Consider the following 21,354-nt stretch of genomic DNA (forward strand, 5'->3'; position numbering starts at 1 on the left):
CCCTCTGCCTCTCGTCTGCCTCCAGCTGCACCTCTGCTGCTGTGTGCGCATGTGTGCAGGTACAGACAAGCATGCACATGCATACAGACACACTAACATGTGTGCACACATACACTAATACACTCACTCTCATATACTTCAGACACACACACAGACACAAGCACATGTGTATACAGAAAGTGACACACAGACACGTGTGTAGACACACAGGCATACACACACGAGCTGACACAAAACTAAGTCCATCTGCTCACACATAGATGTGCACATGCAAGGCACAAAGCACGTGTGCATATACATTTGCATGTGCGTGCATGCCCCAACACACGCACGTGTGCATATAGGCACATGCCAACGTGTGCCTATACACGTGTGCATGCATGCAGACGCACACACGTGCAAATATCTGCAAGTGTACAGACACAGACACACAAACGCGCATACACACACAGTAATTTGCATATAGACACAGACACAGATATCTGTGTGTACACACATGTACATATACATGCTCAGTCACATAAACGGGCATATACACACACACACACGTACCTGCACTGACACGCAAACATGCACTCATGAACACATTATTTCATATGTGTATTAACACACAAATACACACATAGATGTGCATACATGCACAGGTGCACAAAATATGTATATATACAAACATGCAGGCACATACCAATATGTCCATCCATTCAAACATACAAGCACAGGTACGCAAACGAGCATACATGCACACACACATGAATAGATTCACAGACTCAGAAACACACACTTATACACACTAGCATGCCCCACGTGCACATGGAACTACAGGCACACGAATGCGTGTGCACATACATATGTGCGTACATGTATGTGTGTACACACACCTGTGAATCGGCACGCATGTGTTCGTGGGCACACAGTTTGCTAATACACATGCATACACAGATATACCACTAAGAACACGAGGCACACATGTATGAACATACACATGTGTGCACATGCAAACACATATGCACAGCAACCCTATACCTGGATAGCTCGCTGCTTCCTAAACACACCCTGCATTACCCAGTAATAGCCTTTCCTCTGCCAGGAAGGCCCCACCTCTTCACCTCCTCCAGTTACGATTTGGCCCAGCCCACTGTGGTTAGGAAGCACTCCTCCACCAGCTTCCAATCTCCAAAATTAAATGACTCTCCTCTGAGCTCCCAGAGTTTCCAGTCTGATACACTTATTCGGTCCTCCCAGAAGGGCAAGCTGAGGATGCTGTTGAAGCTCCCCACCTCCCTCGTCACCTCTGTCTCCTAGAAGAATAAGCTGGCTGGGTTCTCGTCTGCCGACCCCCGGGGCAATGCTTTATTCATCACTGTGCTCCCGGCACTGCACACAGGCCTGGCATCAATTAGAAGCAAAATCAAATCTGTCTGAGTTTCTGAATTGGTTGTCATCAGGTTCCCGAATGAATGGGATACAGAGCTGGGAAGTTTGATGTGCTTGACTGAAAGTTCTAGAGCAGTGCTGCTCAAAATGTGGTCCAGGAACCAGTGTCAGTCTGCAAACTGTTACTGGTCCCCAGCGATTAGGCGGTTTGCAGCAGATTGTATAGCAGCGCACTGCTTCCCTCATGCAGAAAGTCTTAAGGCAAAACAAATACAGCTGAACTAAGCCGTGTACTTACTTATATAGTAAATTTACATCTGGCAAGCTTCTGATCGCCTCCTGGACTGGTAACAAACGGTTCATGGATTGGCTACTTTGAGTAGCTCTAGAGGTTGGTAAACAATGGTCAGTGGGCCAAATCCAGCCTATTGCTTGTTTTTGTAAATAAAGTTTTATTGGAACACAACCAGCTACGCTCATTCATTTACGTATCGTCTATGGCGGTTTTCACACTACGGTGGCAGAGTTGAGTAATTAACAGAGACGGCATGACCTACAAAGCCTGAAATATTTACTATCTGCCTGTTTACAGAACCAGGTGACCGCCACGTTTCCTTCTGGCTCCCATTTTCTCTGTTGTGGAAGGTCGCTGGGGGCAGCTGACCTGAGCTGGGGATTCTCCGAGCAGTGAGGTCAGTGTGCCCTTCCTCACCATTCAGTTCTTACCAGGGACTCTTCCTCTAGCTCAGTCTCCTCAGGGGCTGTTTCAGGCTCCGGCTCCAAGTCTGGCTCTGGTTCTGCCCCCTCCTCCTCCTCTCTCTTCACTGGTGTTCCTGGGGGCTGAGGCAGCACCCTCTGGACCCAGCCCAGCATCCTGACACCTGTAGGGGACCAAGTCCTTAGGCCTCTCCAGAATGCTCACAGTTGCTCCCACCATTCATGGGCTCCTTTTGTGAGTTATATATTTCCCTTTTCCTTCATCATCTTTAAAAACATTTTTGCAGTTACCTCCAGGTATTTTCCTGATGGAAATACTCAAGCCCACAGACATATGTGTGTAAAGAGGTCGGTCACAACAGTGTTGGAGCAAAAGATGAAAACCATCCAAATATCCATCAGTAGGAGACTGGTTACTGGGAATTACCTAATCGGTCTTCTGTAAGAGGGGCACAGATTAAATAAATTATAATACATCCAATAATGGAATATTATGGAGCCAATTTTTTTAAGTAGATCAATTTAAACTAACATGGAAAGATCTACACTCTTTGGACTCCAGTCATGAGCAAATCAGTTAAAGGCTCCATGCCTCAGTTGGCTTGTCTGTAAAATGGGGATGTTAATAGTAGCTATCTTGTGGAGGTTAATGTGAGGATAAAATAAACTGATGAGAACAGTGACTGGCACACACTGAGAGCTTAATAAACGTTGGCTGTGACTATCATTGGATGTTAAGCAGAAATGCTGATGCTAGACTATCGTGTTCAGCATAACCCCATTATAAATTTTAAAAATACATTATGAGCAGCATATGAATGGAAAATATTTTTTGTTTAATATAAGATAAAAATCAACCTATTTTCATGATTTAGAAATTTTTAAGAGAAAATAACAAGCCCCTTTTTTCGTGGCTTACTGCGATAGCTCAGCCCTGCCTTACACGGGCTCAGTTTCTGGCATCATTTACTTTCAGGGAATGGGCAGCCCTGCCCTTATGACTACATCCCTGCAGGATGGCCTGGCCCAGCAGGCGCCACCCAGGTCAATATATGCAAACTCCCAGCCTCGAAGGGCCCTTCCGAGGCCGTGCCCAGCATGGTGTATCCTCCCTCCCCCCAGCCATGGGCAGCCAAAGTATTCTCTGTCCCTCGTCTGCCAGGGACCCTGGCCACAGGCTGCAAAGGGCAGGCACAGGGCCCAGGACCCCTGCCCCAGTGCCCATCTCCCCGCAGCCCCGGCCATGCTGCCTCCCCTACTACTCACAGCCCTGACTTATGTCCCTGCTCTGGCCTCAGCAGCCCAGCTTCCCCTAAGCGAAGCTGTGCTGAAGGACACAGCTCTGAGTGCGGGGTCAGTTCCCTGGCTCAGCCGCCAAAAATGTGACTTGGGCCAGACATGACACCTCTGGTCTTCCATTTCTTTGTTGGGTATGGGGGTAAAAACACTGATTTCCAAGGCTGGTAGAGCCCAAGATTGCATGTTTAGGATGGCAGATTCCACCGATCCCAGCCAGCCCCATAAGCCATGATCACCTCATCCTTAACTCCTCCCACTCAGCCTCAGTAAATAAGCGTTTTCATCACCACTTCATAGCCAAGGAAATGGAAGTACAGAGAGGTCAGCAGACTTGCCCAAAGTGACACAGCCAGTAAGTGGCCCAGCTGAGTTTACGCTCAGGTCTGCCTAGCTCCAGGTGTCCCACATCTACCCCGGAGGTACTGATGTTTGCCCAGGATCGGCTGCTTCTGCAGGCCAGTCCTGCAAGCCATTTGCCAGCAGGCAGCAATGCTGGCTTGTGCTTCTGAACCTTCTGGAAATGACTAGGGAAGCCTTCCCCACTCCCAGTTTCCCTTCTTCCCCCAGACCCAGCCACTTCCTCCTGCATAGAAACACGTGCAGGCCCCTCCCATCTTTTAGCCCTGTTGCTGCTGATTCCACGTTGATGAGGGAGGCGCAGGCGGGAAGGGGGGCCTGGGAGTGCTACCCAGAACAACAACAGTGCTTGGACCGCCAGCCTTTCAGAGTCTTCCAGGGAGCTGCGGAAGATACAGATTCCTAGGCCCCTCTAAACCCTCTGCAGGATCTGGAATCCGTATTTCACAAGCTGCCTTGGAGAGTCACTAAGGTTTGAGCCTCACAGGGGAAGACAGAAGCCTCAGGTTTCCAGCCTTGCCAGGTTCTCCATGTCTAAATGGCTTGATGGGAGGAGAGCACGGAGGGAGTCTCATCAGGGATCCCACGGAGCCACGACCTCACCCTGAGTTACCTGCTCAGATGCCGTCCACCAGCCAGGAATTGCCTCTTCCTGCCTCTCTCAGCTGGCCTCTCAGACACAGAGGGGATTAATTGGCAGCAGCCGGGCCGGCCCGTATGCAAAGGATTAGGAGGTTCTAAAGAGGGTGGGGAGGTGGCAGTGGAAGAGAAGAGATTGATGCGGAGGGAGCCGGCAGAAAACCCCAGGGGCCACCAGGAATCGGCTCCGGGGAAGGAGCCCTACATGGCCCTGGTTTGGGGCACCATGAGCTGCCCGGGGACCTGGTTCCCTGCATACCCTAGCCAACCCACAGAGCGGCTGGTGGGAAGATAAGAGCTTGGAGTCCCCAGGTGATTCTGGGAGACTCCTCAAGGTAGCAGGGGCCTGTCAACTCAGTCACCAGTGGCAGGAGGCACATTCCAGCTCTCCAGCCCCAATGCAGGGACTCAAGCAGAGTCACTCTGTCTCAGAATCTCCTGCAGCTTGGGCAGGACCTCAGCACCCCCTGCCTTGGGCTCCACCAGAATGGCTGTGGTCCCAGGGCTGGGCCTTTAGGGAGGACCCGAGGACGGATAGATGACTGACTGCATCCAAGCCGTCCTCCTGAACTGAGGTCGAACCCTAGAGGGGGATGGCGATCTCAGGGGAGAGCGGGAGAGGGACAGAGGCCCAGCACAAAGGGGCTCAGTGAGGTGACAGGACCTGGGTGGGGGGCAGGGCAGTGGGCTGTTTAGCAAAGGGGCAGGGGATTGACTTGATCATCTACAACATTTCTCGACCTTGCCTATGTGTCAGGCAGCCTGCCAGCCTTGGCACATTGAGAAGGACGGAAATAGGACCCGCCCTCACGGGGCTTACATTCCAACGGAAGATTCAGAAGTAAAAATGATTAACGATGAACTTAAAAGTATTGCAGATATGCTGAGTGCCATGAAAGAAACACACAGGGAGGAGACACGTGTGAGGTGGTGGGAAGTAGGAGTGGGCACAGGTGCCTCTATGAAGAGGGACATATTTGAGCTGAGACATAAGATCTGAGTGAATGGTGTTCCAGGCAAGGGTAAATAAAGGTCCTGAGGCTGGAATGAGCTTGGATGCACCTGAGCGACAGAGAGGGGGCCAGGGGCTTAGTGGGTGTAGGGGAGAGTGGTGGGAGATGAGGTCCAGGACAGATCAGGTAGGGCCTGTAAGCCACGGTCGGAAGATTGGGTTTTAGCTGATGGCCCATGGAAGCCCATGATGGTTTAGAACAGGGGCCAGACACCACCTGTGCGTCTGTTTTGTAGTGGGCAGGTGTGGAAGCAAGGCACTAGTCAGGAGGTAGCGGTGGAACAAACCAGTGTGTGACTGGACGACCCCTGTCCTCTCCTTCCTGTGCAGAACCTCTGATATGCAACCACCCCCAAGGCAACTGGTGTGGGAGAACGTTCTTTCTGCCGTGCTCTGTCGATACGCCAGGCTGCTGGGGATCAGCGCTCCTCCCCATGGCACCTGCAGCCAGAGAGGACAGTGAGCTCTACTGCTCTGCCTGGGTGTGCAAGTGACGGCCAGCATCATCGGCGATGCTCACCCTTGCCTCTAGCTCGACGGAGGCCAGTGCAGAGATGACGAGGCTTGGACCGAGCAAGTGGCAGGAGAGAGAAGAGGGGAGGGGAGGGAAAAGGGAGGTGTTGAGGGTGTTCAGCCTAGGCAGCTGGCAGGTGGTGCCATTTACTGAAAAGAGGGAGCCTGGGGCTGTGGTGTGGAAGAGTTTGGGGGGAAATCATGCGCTCTACTTCGTTGTCTGAGAGACATCTGAGTGGAAATGTGCACCAGGTGGTGAGAGGTGTGTTTTGGGGGTGGGGGCTGTCTGGAGTCTGGGAGAGGTGGACGACTGGAGACGGAAACTTCGGAGGCATCATCTCAGCTTGTAGATGATGCTTAAAGCCACAGGACTCATTGAATCAAAAGTAAAGAAGAGAAGGACCAGAGATGATGCCTGGAGCACACTGGCACATTTCGAAGTTGGGAAAAGAAGGAGGAGCTAGGAAAGGAGACTGAAAGAGCTGCTGGTGGGGTAGGGGAAGAGCCAGGACGCCGGGTTTGCTGCAGCCAAGACGGCTGAGTGTGTTGGGGGAGGATTGGCCACATTGGGACCACCGTGTGAGCGGAGGCTGACCTGTGCCCCAAGGCTCGGCAACCTGGGAGCGTGGAGCCCGGCCAGTGGTCAGAGCCAGGTGGGCCTGGCTGAAGAGTAACGAGCTCTAGGGTGAGGCAAATGAACGAACCTCAGCTCCACCCCAGTTGGATGACTCGTGTGCATATATACGGAGGGAAAGAAGCCAGACTGAAAGGACCCCAATGGCCCATGCATACAAAGCTCAAATAGGGCACAATTAGCCTGTCTTATCTATGGCTGCAAACATAGGTAGTAAAATTATAAAGAAAAGCAGTGGTTATACTACTCGGCCAGGAGAGTGGTTACCTCTTGCAGGAGGTGGGACTGAGAAGGGGTATGCGGAAGCTTCTAGGGGCTGGCGGGGCCCTAACTTGCTTTCTTTAGCTGACATCAATTTTTTAAAACAACGTTACTGTCGTATAATTTGTATGCTGTAAAATTCACCAGTTTTAAGGGTACAACTCAATGATTTCTAGTAAATTTACTGAGCTATGCAACACCTAGTTTCAGAACATTTCCATCAGCCCAGTAAGATCCCTCATGCTGGTTAGAATCACTCCCCATTCCCCCCGCCAGCCTCACGCAACCACTAATCTGCTTTCTGTCTCTAAACATGTGCCTTTTCTAGACATTCTATGTAAATGGAGCATAAAATATGTGGAGTGTTTCTGTGTCTGGTTTCTTTCCTTTAGCATAATGTTTTGATGATCATCTACATTGTAGCACGTATCCATAATTCATTTCTTTTTAATTCCCAAGAGTATTCCGTGGCATACAGTCGGTTTCCATGGCATAGATATATTAGAGTCTGTTTACCCATCCGCTAGTCAATGGACACTTAAGTTGTTTCCACCTTTTGGCTATTATAAATAATGCTGCTATGAACATCTGCATGCAAGTCTTTGTGTGGACATATATCTTCACGTCTCTTGGGAAGATTCCTAGGGGCAGAATTGCTGGGTCATATGGTAAATTTATGTTTCACTTTTTAAGAAACTGTTACACTGTTTTGCAAAGTAGTACCCATGTCTTGACCTGACTGGTAGTTACACAGGGTCTCACCTTATAAATTATGAGTTACATTATATATTTATGCACTTTCTGGATTTTGTTGTATTTTTAACTTTAAAAGAGTTAAAAAAAAAATTGCGATGGGGTGATGAATGAAGTCCAGGGAAAGTTTTCTTTAAGGGGTGGGACTTGGGGATGCTGCTCTGGGGCTGGATGGGGCACTGGAGGAGAAGCAAATAGGGAGCCAAATCCTACTTGAATCTCACAGTAGGGGTGCCAGGGCCCAGCAGGCTCAGCACTTAGGCAGGTGTATGCAAAAGCACGTGCCAAGATATGCAAATAAATTGAGTCTCCCCAGGGTTTCCTCACAGGGATGGGGGGGGCAGGGTCCACCTCCAGTGGTTCTTTTTTTTTTTGGCCTCCCTGCTAGCCTTGTAGGATCTTAGTGCCCTGACCAGGGATTGAACCCTGGACCACGGCAGTGAAAGCGCTTAGTCCTAACCACTGGACCGCCAGGGAAGTCCCCTGGTGGTTCTGACCTTGATGGTGGTCAGGCCCCAGGGCTTCAGGGTGCTGGGCTTAGGACCTCATGACCTCGCTTTTTTGGGAAGGTGGGAGGGAGGCTGCAGGCCTGCAGGGAGAGTATCACCTGCTAATCCCTGTCCTGCTGAGGCCACCACTCTCCCTGATCCCCTTATGCTGACCCTGGATCCTGGAAGCCACTAATCTCCACCTCTGGAGACTCAAGGACTGGCAGGCAGGTCAGTGCCCTCTTCTGTGAGGCTTGTAAGGAGGGGAGCAAGTGTCCGTGAGCCCTGCCAGCTCACAGGCACTCCCCCCGGCAGGGCCGGGGGCCCTTGCCTAACACAGATGGGAGCTTTGAGGCCCAGAGACAGACAGTAAGTAGTCTAGGGTCACACAGCCTGCCCTGGCCGGCCCTGGCCAGCCCTGGCATGGCCACCCCCAGGGAGACCCAGCTCCTTGTCTGATTTTCCCAACATGCCCAGCCGGTGTGAGGCCTGGGAGGAAGGCTGAAAGAGGGGGCCAGTGCAAGGACCCCTGGCAGCAGGCTCTTCTCCTCAGAGCCTCCGGTTGTCATGGTTGCCGAGGAGCCGGTGCCCTCACAATCAGGCTGCAATGGGCATTGTCTCCGCAGAATGTCCCTTTATTCTCCTACTGCCTCATAAGGCACTGGGCCTCGGCCCATCTCCCTGCCTCTTTTCCCCATTGAGCAGTCGGAAGAGCGGAAAATCCCTGTAAGCCTGTGCACCTGGGGCCCGTGGCCTGCAGGTGAGGTACCACTGTGGCGGACCAGGAGCAGGGAGCCCTCCCTCCCCTCTACCCCCACTTCCCACTTCCCTGTCCCTTCCCCACGAAGGCCCAGCCTTCTAGCCGGCTTCCCCATCTGGTCGCCATGCCCTCTCTGTGCTCCTCCATGGCCCAAGGTCCTCTCTCCTCCTGCCCACCTCCCTACCGCCCACCTCCATCTCTCACCTCCAACTGGGGTCAGGAAGAAAGCAACGGGACTCAACAAATTCTCACTAAAGTTTAAATGACTCAAAGGCTCTGGGAATATCCACTTTTTAAAACGAAGCACCGGGGAACCAGCCATATTTTTTCTAGTTCCTGTCTATCAGGTCTCTCCCCTTATCTAAAACCTTTCTATGTCTCCCTGTAGAATGTTGGGTAAATGCCAGATACCTTAGCTAAGGCCAGAAGCCCATAATTAATTACCCAGAGGCAGCCTGAGCGCAACTGTGAATCCACTTGCTGCTGCCGCCACTTCCTGCTCGTTACTGAAGAACAGACACAAATGGCATCTCTTTTTAGACCATTCGCTGAATCCTCCAGCCTCCTCAGACACACATCCCCTGTACTGACCTCTGCCGGGGTCCTCAGCACATCCTCTGTGTGTGTGTGTAGTTGAGCGTCCCTGGCCCCACCATAGCTCCTGGCACACAGCAGGTGGTCAGTACCTGTTGGACGAGTAGACAAATCGGCACTGGCCAAGGTTGTGTTCCCACACAGAAGGGTGTCTGGTTGGGGTGTCTCTGCTCCCCCAGCCATGGCCCGCATCATCAACCTGGTGCCCTGGGAGGATGGCTCCACCCACGTGTACGCATCCCCGGCCACCCTGCTGCCCGTGGCACGGCGGCGCAACAAGCTGGCCAGCGTGAAGCAGCAGCTTTACCACCCAGCCCTGCCCAGCCTGCGCCGCATGGACATGGACTCCGTCAGGGCCTGCCTTTCCGACGAGCACTGCCAGTCCACCACCTACTGCTGCAAAGGTCAGGTCACCTGGCCACCACCAGCCCCTTTGGGCCTTCGGGGAAGGCGTGGGTGGTTTGGCGGAGAGAGATCTCGGAGGGAGAAACCATGAGTGGCAGGTGAAAGGGTTAAAGGGAGTCGCCCCAGCTCTGCTCCTCCCTGTCTGGGTATCCTCCAGGTCTGAGCCTCTGTTTCCTTATCAGTAAAATGGGGATGCTGACAGTGCCGGCCTGTCAGGGCTATTTTGAGATTAAAATGAGATAAAGCATGAAAAGCACTTGGAGTAGTGCCTGGCACATAATATGTGCTCCACAATAATATTATTATTAATGGAGAGGGAACTGTGCAGAGGCCAGCAGTTGCAGGAGGAGGAGGAATAATAATAGCAATAATAACTTCTGCCCAATCATCTCTCCCTTTGAAAAAGGAAGAGAAAGACACCTGTCATGAAAGAGAGGTGGACATGGGAGCCTTTGGGGTAAAAGGCCACACGGGGCTAAGGAAGAACCCTTCATCGATTGAGAAGCTTGGGTATGGAGATAGCGGTGCCACACAGACACCCACACTCACTCATTCCAGCACATTTATTAATTGCTTTCTTTGTGCCTGACACTGTGCCTGGAACAAAGGCGCTCCAGCTAGCGGGAACAGCACATGCAGAGGCCTGGAGGGGAAAAGCTGCTTGAGGTGTTGGTGAACTTGAGGGGCGTGCTTAGGTGGGAGGATAAGGAGTGCGGGGGCAACAGGAGCTGTGGCTGAGGATGAGGACACAGCTCAGGGAGGGCTAAGCTTAGGGGTCTGGGCTTCCTGGGGAGGTAGATAAGAACCTCTGAAGACTTTAAGAAGGAAAGAGATCCGAGCATTGGGACCGTGGGGAGTGGGTGACCCAGAGAGACTAGAAGCGGATGATGGGGGGGAGGGTGAGTGATTAGGACACTGGGAGGGACCACAGTCTTCAGGAAGTAGTGATAGTGTCTGGCCACAGGGGAGGGATTTGGAAGGTATTTAGGAGATAAAGTAACACGATTTGTAGCAGTGTGGGTAGAGGGGCAAGAGTGAGGAGTCCAGGGTGATACCCAGGTTCAGACCCCGGTGGCAGGTGGAGTGAGGGTGTCAGAGACTATAGGGAGGTCTCCAGAGGCCCCACAGAGACCCCTGCAGGGCCAGGATGGGAAACACAAATACAGGAAGTGGGTGGGGACGCAGTGGGGGGAAGGGGTGAAAGGTGAGGTGGAGTCCCAACACCCCCCTCCGAAGGGGAGCAGCTATGGGGTCCTGCTGATACTGTGTGGGAAAGGTCAGCACAGTTCTACCAATTTCCTGGCTTCCAGGAGAGGCCAAGAGTCTAGATTTTTCGGGAGAGCTCTTGATTATTGCAAGTACGTTTTTAATAAAAGCAATGGAGTCACAGTTTCAAAATTCAAAATGCTGTAACAATGTACATTTTAAAAATTCTCACTCCTCCCCCGCCATCCCCACTTATAGGTAACCACTCTGAGCTCCTGCTGAATCCTTCCATTGTTTACTACTGTAAATACAACCTATTCTCTTCCTCCCCAACTTTTTTTATTAGGAACATATTCAAACATAGAGGAAGGTTGAAAGACTAATACTATGAACATTCATTACCTTCCACCTGCTTCAATTAATGTTTTGACACATTTGTTTTCATTCTCTCTCTCTCTCTCTCTCTCTCTCTCTCTCTCTCTCTCACACACACACACACACACACACACACACACACACACACTTTAGCAAGCAGTTCCCAATGATAGAAACAACCTCAATACCATTATCACATCTAGGAAAGTTAAAAATAATTCCCTAATATCTAATATTCAGTCCATATTAAAACATCCCCAATTTTCCCCAAGATGTCCTTTATAGCTGTCAAAAAAATTTTGGAACCAGGATTCAATCTAGGATTGCACCTTGTAATTTGTTGTCATGTCTCTTGGATCTTAGTCTAAAACAGTCTACCCACTTTCCATTTTTCCCTCATAATATTGACTTTTTAAAGAGTCCAAAACAGTTTTATTGTAGAGGAGTCCTACATTGTGAATTTGAGTGATTGTTTCTTTATGGTGCTGTTTACCTTGATAGTCTATTTTCTGTGAACTAGAAGATAGATGTAGAAGCTTGATTGTAGAAGCTTTCACAGGTGTTGGAGGCCATATTTGCCATGATGGCTCAGCAGGAGGCACATAATGTCATTATCCCACTATTCGTGATGCTAAGTTTGATGACTTGGTTAGGTGATGACCTGAATCTATATTCTTCTTTGCCTCCAATCGTCTCAACTTTAGGCTTTAAAGCCATATAAAGGCATATACTCTTCTGCACCTTGGAAGGTTTTGAATCAAGAACTTCCTCTACTGATTTTTAATCAAGGCATAGTGAGGATGTATCATAGTTTATTTAACCAGTCCATTAATGACAGACTCTTGAGTTATTTCCAATCATTTTCTATTGCAAACTATGCTGAAATGGGTAAACTTTCTACCCACATCATTTCCCAGTTGTGCAACTGTGAAGTAGGATAAATTCCCAGAAGTGGGACTATAGGGTCAAAAGGTATGTGTATTTATAATTCCAATAGATAATGCCAATTTCTTTCCGTAGACTCGAATCAATTTATACCCGCCCCCCGCTGGCAACATATGGCAATGGCCCTGTTTCTGATAACTGCACTAACTTTTGGATTCTTTCCAATCTGATATGAAAAACTGGTATCAATGTAGTTTGAATATGCATGCATCTTATTATGAATGAAGCTGAGTCTTTTCATAGTTTAGGGACCATTTGTATTTCTTGTGTTTGTGTGTGAACTACCTGTGCAGACTGTTTACCTATTTTTCTCTTTTTCTTCTATTTTGTTTTATTTTATTCTATTTTGTCTTGATTTATAGGAATTCTTTCAATATTAGGGAAATTGCACCTTATCTACAAAATAAGTGGAAATATTATTTTCCCATTTGTCTTTTGACTTTCCTTATGTTGCCATGCAGAAGTTTATTTCTATGTAGTCCAAGTTATCAACATTTTCTTTAGGCTACCTGATTTTGAATTAGAGTTGGTAAGGCCTCCCCCACCCCAAGGTTATAAAGAAATGTATCCATGTTTTCTTCTAGTACGTCTATGGTTTCATTATTTTACATTGAAATTTTTTATCTATTTGGAGTTTGTTTTGTTGAATGGGGTGTGTTAAGTAAGAATCCACTTGATCTTAGATTTTTTTTAAGTTGTCAGGTATTTCAAAAACCTTTTAAAGCAGTGTGGACCAAACCTCTCCTGCGTGGGCCTGTGACCACTGGTGGACTCCTCCCTTTCTCTTTCTCCTTTAGATGACTTTGACAATGCCTACTTCACACTCCTCGGTGTCCCCAACAAACGCCTGCAGTGCTTGGTGAGTGTCCTTTGCCCCTGGCCCTAGGTTTGCTCTGGGGACCTGAAGGTCCCGCGTGCACCCAGCCCCAAGCACCTCGAGTGCTGGGCTCTACTCCGCGCACTTCCTCAGCTACCAGCTTGGGACCCTACCCCCTTCGCATCTCTTTCAGGGGCTTCAGGAACCCCCTGGGTCAGATGGTTCAAGTGCCCCCCCCCGCGCCCTGACTCCCTTCGTCCTGGCAGGACATCACGGCGACCGGCCAGAGGCTCCGAAATAGGTGCCACGAGGGAAAGCTGGCGCCCATCGCACCGGGCATCAACAGGGTCGACTGGCCCAACTTCACGCGCGCCATCGAGGACTGGTCCCGCTTCGTGTCCTCTGCCGGCGAATTCAAGCTGCCCTGCCCGAGCAAGAAGGGTCAGTCTACCGGCGGGGAGGATGCCTTAGTGTGGGAGAGACAACTGGGCCGCTGGGTCCCTAGAGCCCTGACCCCGAGCGCTGACCGCGGGCGGGGGGCTTCGGGGGTGGGCTCTGACAAAGACAGGTCTAGGATTTAGGAGCAGCTGGGGCACTCAGAGCAGGCTGGACCCAGACAGATTGAGGTTCATAGAGACAGGGCTTGTCCTGGGGAGGGGGCGGGGCCAGGTCCGAGCCAGTGGGAGCCAGTGTGGTGGAGGTGGAGGGCAGGGACTCCCTGGGACTGACAGAGCTTAGTCCGGAGGGGGCACTGGTTCTAGGAGCAGGCGTGGGCGTGGCTTGATCTAGGGGCGGGGCTCAGGTAAGAGTAGGGGCGGGGCTTGCCCTGGGCTGGCGCGGGGGCCAGAGATGGGCGCTCTCTCCGCAGTCGAGAGTTTCAGCGGCAATGCGGTGCGGTACTTGAAGCCGGAGGTGACCCGGAACTGGCGGGTAGGTAGGCGCGCTGCTCCGTCCCTGGCGGGGCGGGGGTGGGAGAGAAGCGGCTAACACGGGGTCGGGGAGGGGGAGAGGAGACCGAGAATAAGGTCTCCCAGTGCCCAGGGCCAAGATCCCCAGCAGAGAGTGCTGTGCGGGGCCTCGGCGGGGGAGTCCGTGTCCCCTCTACTCAGTGGACCCCCCCCATTCCTCTGGCCCGCCCCAGTTCTGTCTTAACCAGAATCCCAGCCTGGATCGCTATGGACAGAAGCCCCTGCCTTTCGACTCCCTGTAAGTGACCCCACAGACCCCGGGGGCCCCATACCTGGCGGAAGGAGAGTGGGGTCTTGGCTGCCTTCACCACCGCATACCTAGTGGCCCTGGAAAATGTGAGACCTAGGAAGAATTGATTGGCTCCAAAACACCACAAGAAAATTGCAATTTCAAAATGACTAAATGTTTAATTCCTACCAAACGGAACATCCTGTCATCCAGTCCCTAGCAACTCCACCTTTCAGAGTGGAGGAGTTAAGGTGGGGCGAAGGTGCAGTGTAATCTTGGTGGATGGCGCCCGCCGATGTGTTTGTTCCCAGAGAGGGTCACCCTTCCTCACCTCGGCCTCACCCTCCTCTCTCTTTTGCAGGAATGCTTTCCGACGCTTCGGCTCGATCTACAGGTAGGGCTCCAACTGCAGTGGGGGGGGGGAGGGGGCGGGGGGGGCGGGTGGGAAATGACCCCGACCCCGCCCCACATTTGGCCACGCCCCCCAGTCGGGCAGCGCGCGGGCCCTCGTGAGGGAGGCGCCAGAGGATTGGTACCCTCCTGGATGATGTCAGGGGGGCGCAAAGGTCTTCCGCTGGAGAGATCTTCGCCAGGCAAAAGTGCAGCCCACTGGGAGGTGGAGGGAGTAGAGTGCCTTTCCCTCCCGATTTGCCCCAGAGGAGGCCAAAAGGCAAAGACGGGGGTTAGGGGGATTGGGGGGGCGGGGTTACCTAGGAGAAGAGCAGGGACTGGAAGAGTAAACAGACATTTAAGGAATATGATGTAAGGAGCCAAGAATTTGCCTTCCAGGAAGCAGGTGAAGTGGTAAGGGCTGGGACAAGTGTTCCCAGGAGAAGAATGCAAGATATTCAAGCACCTTCATAATTTGGCCATCTCCCACCTCTCCAGCCCCATTCCCTACACTTCAGCAGTACCAGACTCCTGCGTGCAACCCAAACCAAGCAACCAAACACTCCATATCTTTGCTTGTGCTGTTTCAGCACCTAGATGATCTTTCTACCTCTGCCTGGAAAACTCCTCCTTACACTTTAAAGCCTAGCCCAGGTGTCCCATTGTCCTTGAAGTCTTCTCTGACCTTCTGCCTTTCCCCTCCAGCTCAAACCCCCCTCCAGTTGGTCTCCGTATGTGCAACCCTCTCCATCTTAGAGCACACAGGCTATTGCATTATAATTATTGATGAAAGTTTGCCTTCTCTCACCCACCCTGTGCACACACAAGGGAAAGCTTTTTTTTTTTAACTACTATATAATGCCTGCCAGAGTAGGCTCACTAAATGATTGAAAAGTGAGTAAAGCTCACGGGAGATAAAGATGAGGCAAACCAGAAGTGGGGCTTGAAAGTCAAACAGACCAGCCAAAAATATATTAAAGGTAATAGGGAGCCATTGAGGACTCTTGAGCCATAGAGAGACAGGACAGAAGCTGTGTTTTCAGAGCCTCGAGGGCAGGAAGGTGGGTTTGGTGGGGAAGGCCTAGAGAAGGACAGCCTGATTTTTCCCCAGGACATCCTAGAGGCCCCCACCTCACCTGTTTCTTTCCACAGTCGTGTCAACTACCTGACCCCCTGGCGTTAATCTGTGAACAGGAGGCCGATCCCCAGGCTGCCGAACCATGCCACCTCAGGGTCCCCAGCAGGACAGAGGGTGTATGGTGGCAGCACCGATCTCCCTAAGAGTTTAGCCTGAGTGGAAATAAACCTTATGCTCCATAAGGAGGCACCACACCCGTGTATGTGTGTGTGTGTGTGTGTGGTGCAGGGGCTGGGGGAGGGTCAGGACCTCAGGACCTCAGGATGTCTTGCCCTTACCTGCCTCCTGCCAACTCCTGGAGGACTGGTGGCGGTGGGGGGAGTTGGGAAAGATGTCTGGTGACCCCAGGTAGAGAATCAGGGTCTAGGCCCCAGGGCCCAGCCAGGGATGAGGTACAGAGGCAGGCCTGCCTGAGAATTAGTTTTCCTTTGTGACCCCGTTCCCCTGCTCATAACCCTACAACAAAGCCCCTTCCACCTCAGACTCTGAACTTGAGCCCTAAAGAGAAAAGAGGGGGCTCGAAAGGGATTTTAGACACCTCTCTCAGAAGCCCTTGCCATCCCAGTGTGTGCTGGTGGCCTCCCTGGGCCCAGGGTTCCCCTGAAGAAGTGGAATCAGGCCCTGGAGGGTTGGCCTATGGTCTCTATTCCCTGTGAAGCAACTAAGTGTGGAAGTAAGATGAGGTGCCCAAGCCCACTCAGAGAAGAAAGTTTCCTCTCCCCAAAGCACCGCCAATGAACATACCATGTAAGCAAAAAGTTATCTGCTCTATTCACATAGCTTCAGGACTAGCCCTCATCTGCCTACCAACCTACAAAAAGGAGGCCTGATGTGCTGGGGACAGCCGTGGGGCTCCTGGGCCAGATCCAGAATAACCCTGCTCAAAGTTTTGGGCTAAAGAAGAGTGTCTCGGCGTGGCTGGGTGTTAGAGCAGCCAGCATCAGCACTTAGCTCCAGGACCTTCCAAATACCATCCCACCTGTGGCCAGTCTGCAAGGACAGACCCAGATCAGGGTAAATAGCCACCAAGCCCAAGTACTGTTTGAACAGGACTTCTGGTGCTAGGATCTGAGGCCTCAGGGATCCACGAACCTTCTGACATCATGTGCAAAACCGTGGGTCCACCCACATGTGCATTTTCCATGGAAAGTCTCCTTGTTTTCATCTGATTCTCAGGAGAGTCAGTGCCCACAAAGGTTAGGAAACCCTGACTTATATCCTCCTCATCCCCTTCCACTAATATTTACTGAGCACCTAGTGGATGCAAGCCTGGTCTCAGGTGGAAGGAGTTTAAAACAATAATACCAGCCCCTCACCTCTGGACCCTGTGTTATACTGGTTAGAACACATCATCTCCTCCAGGCCTCATACTCCATAAGCACCCAGGAGAGTGAGCAGAACCAAAGCTACTCTACTTCACAGATGGGAAAACTGAGGCCCAGATCAGGAAAAGGCTCCAGCCAAAACCAGAACCCAGGACTCAAAGTCAGTCCCAGCACTTGCCACAGTACTCACATATAGTTTGTGCTCAATATTCGTAGAATAAGTTATTTCCCAGAATCGGGGTCTTTTGTTCAACCTTGGGTAATAAACAAGGAAATGAGTTGTTTTGTGTCTGATATGCAAACAGAGCCTGCCTTACAAATTCGAGGCTGATTTTAATTTCTTTTGGGGGTGGTGTTGGAAATCATCACCCTTATACCGAGGTGAGGGAAGGAGTCTGTCTCTGTCCTGAAGTATGGGGCTCTGCTGACAACAGGGCAGGAGACAGGAGCGTGGGGAGGAGGGGATGGGAAGTGGTAAGCAGATCAGAGCCCTTTCCTCCTTGGGGGCCTGTCAAGGAGGTATCCAGCTTCCTGCCATTTCATGCAGGAAGAAGCGCTTTCCTCCAAGCCCAGGGGCAGTCCACCTGGATTGAACCTTGGGAAGCCATTGGTGAAGGCCCCTGAGGTGTGAGAGCCACATTCTTCAGCCCTGAGTGTCCCCTCCAACATGACAGCTCAGAGAGAAATAGATTTGCCCAAGGCTCATAGCAGAGATGCTGGAGTCCTGGCCTGTGTGAGACTGGGGGCAGTCAGGGAGCTCCAGAGAGCGTGCTGAGATCCCAGAGGGAATCAAGTGCCCGTGTGTCTTCGCGTGGCCCTGCTTCCTTGACACTGAATAACTGGACAAGTCCCTCTGGGAATTTGGCCCAGCAGACATTCAAGGCCTCGCCAGACCCCATGCTGGGTGCTGGGACACAGACCAGAAGACTTGTCTGCCTTAGAGGTACTTCTAGTCCAGTAGGAGAGAGGTAAACCCAGCTGATTCAAACCTGAAAGCAGAAGGTGAGAATGTGAGCACACCTAGATCATGTTCCTCAAGCCTAGGAATTTGATTAGGTCCTTCCTCACCAGTTGTACACTGAATCCTAATTTCGTAGATATAAAAATATGTGCCCAAGAATAAAGGAAATACAGAGTAGATGCCCATTAACAAGTCTGATTTAGTATACACTTGCTATTTTTTACGTGCAAAGGCAATGTATCAATATTAAGCACTTGGCAGTACCCAGGAGGTGGGCAGTTTTGGACCCATTTTACAGATGATGAAATGAACTCAGAAAGGCTAAATGACTGGCCCATGGTCACACAGCTGGTGATTGGCAGAGCTGGGAATTGAAGCCAGCCTGCCTGACCCCCTGAGCCTATGGCCACCATACTCTACTGCCTTCTTGCTATGAGAGAGACGCACGCCAAGAGTTGGGGGGAAACCAGTGGGGACATTCGACCTGAGCTTAGAGAGAGGAGAAGATGTTCCACCAGAAAGTTCTCTTGGAGTTACTGGCAGTGGCAGAATCTGCAGGTTGAAAATCCCAAGAGATGGAGAGAAGCCACCCAGCCTGGGCCTCTGTCTCCAGCCTGGAAGTTCCCTCAGCCTCAGGGGGTTCTTTGCTCCTCATAGAGAGATCACAGTAGAAACCCTCTCTGTGGCCATTGCCTTGGGGACAGCCCAGCCCCCATGGCCTCACCTCCAGGACTTCCTGGCCTGATCCCAATCCAGTACCCAGGCCCTGGGCCTCCATGTGCTACCCCTACCCACAACGGCATCACCAGTCTCCTTGCTGTTTCAAACACCCAGGCTCCTGTCTGCCTCCTAACCTTTAGTCAACGCCTTCCTCCCACCTGAAATGCTTTCCCCATCTCTTCCTACCCAAACCTCACCCTTTCTTCCAGGCAGGCCTCTCTCAAATCCTCCGTTCTCCCCAAGTCTTCCCCAAGACTATGAGAACAGGAACCATAGCTGTTTCAGGGGGACTAACTCATAGCCTCTGGCCCACCGTAGGCTCTTAGGAAATACTGCACTCGCCGGCCCCTCTTATCTCTCTAACAGGATCTGGGACTCAGGAATGGGGCCTGGGGCCTCCCAGAACCAACACACAGACGTGGACTAAATGATACAACTACTACAAAGTAATAGTTGTGTTTATTACAAAGTAACACACAAAACACATACCCTCACCCTGGGGCTGGCAATGGGGAGGATCGGGGATGGAGTAAGGGTCCTAGCTCAGGGAGAACGGGGTGAGGGTCGGGGAGGACTCTCACAGGTAATGTTTTGTACTAAATACCAGCAGCTTTGACATTTCTGACCCTACCTTTTGATACATGAAAACCTCAAAACTCTCTCATCTGAAGTTCTACCTTCATGCTCTGCCGCGCCAGCTCAGTGTCTGGCAAACAGCAGGTGCTCAGTGATGCTTATGGATGAACAAAGGCAGGAATGCAGACCCAGAGTGGGGATGGACACACACGCATAGTGCGGAGGGAGACCCCACGGGCCGCAGCCCACCTCCGCCCCTCCCCTCGACCTCCTTTTCAGGGCCCCGAAGGAGGACTGGGCATTCCTGCCAGAATCTGCAAAAACCAATAGCGGGCCAAGGCTTTTCCTGGAGGCATGACCTTCAAGGAACAAAGAAAGCACCGTCTTGAGGATGGGATGCGGAGCTTATCACAGGCGAGCCCGGGCCCAGGCGCAGAGGCTTTGGGCAAATTTCCAAGGCCTGAGCAGTCCATGGTCCTGTCTGGGGCCTGCTCTGGAGGAGGGATGAGGCTGGGTACTGGGAGGTCTGGTGGAAGCTCTCTATGGAGCTGCCTCTGCACAGATGGCAGGACAGAAAACGGAGGCTCCAGTCCCTCAAGGAGCTGAGAGCAGGCCCGAGGGCTGGCTGCCCCCTCTGCCTGCTGGTGAAGAGCTTTCCTGCTTCCATGGCCAGCCCTGGTGCCAGCACCAGTCCCGGCCATTGTTCCCGGCTTCCTGGCCCGCAAAGAGTGGGCTGGAGCCAGAGCCCCGGGCTTCAGTGGCTGAAGCTGGAGGTCTGTGGGCTCAGAGCCCAGGCGGTTCCACCCCGCCGCCTATCCCCCCACCTAGCCAGACCCCACAATGCCAGGCCTCTCTCTTCACTAAGTGTACGGCTTTGGGAAGCCCCTGGACTTCTCAAGGATCAGCACAAAACACTTCCTCAGGTCTGCCCTGCCCATCTCATGGAGATGGTATGAGGCTCAGACCAGCTGGTGGATGGGAAAGGTCTTGTGTGTAGCAGGGTGGGCGTGAGAGAGCCCTGACGCTCAGGTAGGAGAGCTAGGCTGGCTCCCTTCTGCCCCTGACCTCCCAGTGCTCTGCTTTCCTGAGTGGCCACTATGTGGCAAACACTCCACTCAGGTCATTTCACGGGACCCTCACCCTAAGCCCAGAAGAGAGCATTAATGGCTCCATTTCACACATGAGGAAAATGAGGCCCAAAGAGGTCCAAAAACCTTCCCAAAGCTTTGGTGCTGATGAGTGGCAGAGGCGGGACTCCAGCCAGGCCTGACTGTTGTGCTCTTAACTATGACGGCACAGCGCTGCCACAGTGGTTCACGAGCACAGCCTCCACCCCTGGAGAGCAGGGTCCTCTCCCACTGCCCCGCTGGGAGGCCGAGCACAGAGCCAGCCACACAGTGGGAGTCTGACAGAGCCGTCAAGATGATGGGCTCCCTAGGGAAGTTGTCTTTGGTGGCCCAGCTTGCTCTGGCAATGACTTCGAGGACCCAGGAAAAGGGACCCCCACCCCACCCAGCAGTGCCTCTTTCCCCAGGAAGGGGAAATTATTAACTCCAGAGTGTGAATTTATGTCAGCCTCTCGCTCTCGCTCCTCTGGCCCTCGTCCACATGTCCCCCCTCACCCCAAGGTACCACGCTCTTCCCATCCTGTCAGTGGTTGGGGCAAAGGGGATGATTACCCGGAGATTAAAGATGATAGTGCTAGTTTGTAGCCCTAGCCACAGCACCTGAAGTTCCCCCATGAAAATTCCATGCTCTAAGAGATGGAGCCTCACATCAGCTATGGGACACAGGAAGCGGTGGGGCTCCTGGGCAGGTAGGTGCGAGAGGTACCTGTGTGTGTGGCCAGGTACAGTGTGTGGCTGCTTAAGCCAGTTTGCGCTGCTTCTGTCACTTAC

At 52.0% G+C, this 21,354-nt stretch overlaps 2 protein-coding genes across 2 annotated transcripts in view; one reads left to right on the plus strand and one right to left on the minus strand.

Annotated features, from left to right (window-relative positions):
• Window positions 1-2,247, minus strand: part of CNGB1 (cyclic nucleotide gated channel subunit beta 1) — a 66,020-nt gene extending 63,773 nt beyond the window's left edge. Inside the window, exon 1 of the mRNA XM_065898467.1 lies at window positions 2,101-2,247. Coding sequence (XP_065754539.1) covers window positions 2,101-2,247 — 147 coding nt within the window. The remainder of the gene's footprint in view (window positions 1-2,100) is intronic.
• A 6,407-nt stretch (window positions 2,248-8,654) lies between these two features.
• Window positions 8,655-15,970, plus strand: SPMIP8 (sperm microtubule inner protein 8). The gene is given in 9 exon segments (XM_065899022.1): window positions 8,655-8,756; window positions 8,758-8,792; window positions 9,549-9,805; window positions 13,130-13,191; window positions 13,416-13,590; window positions 14,018-14,079; window positions 14,291-14,355; window positions 14,708-14,740; window positions 15,889-15,970. Coding segments are annotated over 9 exon segments (822 nt in total). The 3' UTR covers window positions 15,920-15,970.
• Window positions 15,971-21,354: the final 5,384 nt, after the last annotated feature.

This window comes from Phocoena phocoena, chromosome 20, assembly GCF_963924675.1.
Source record: "Phocoena phocoena chromosome 20, mPhoPho1.1, whole genome shotgun sequence".
NCBI lineage: Eukaryota > Metazoa > Chordata > Mammalia > Artiodactyla > Phocoenidae > Phocoena > Phocoena phocoena.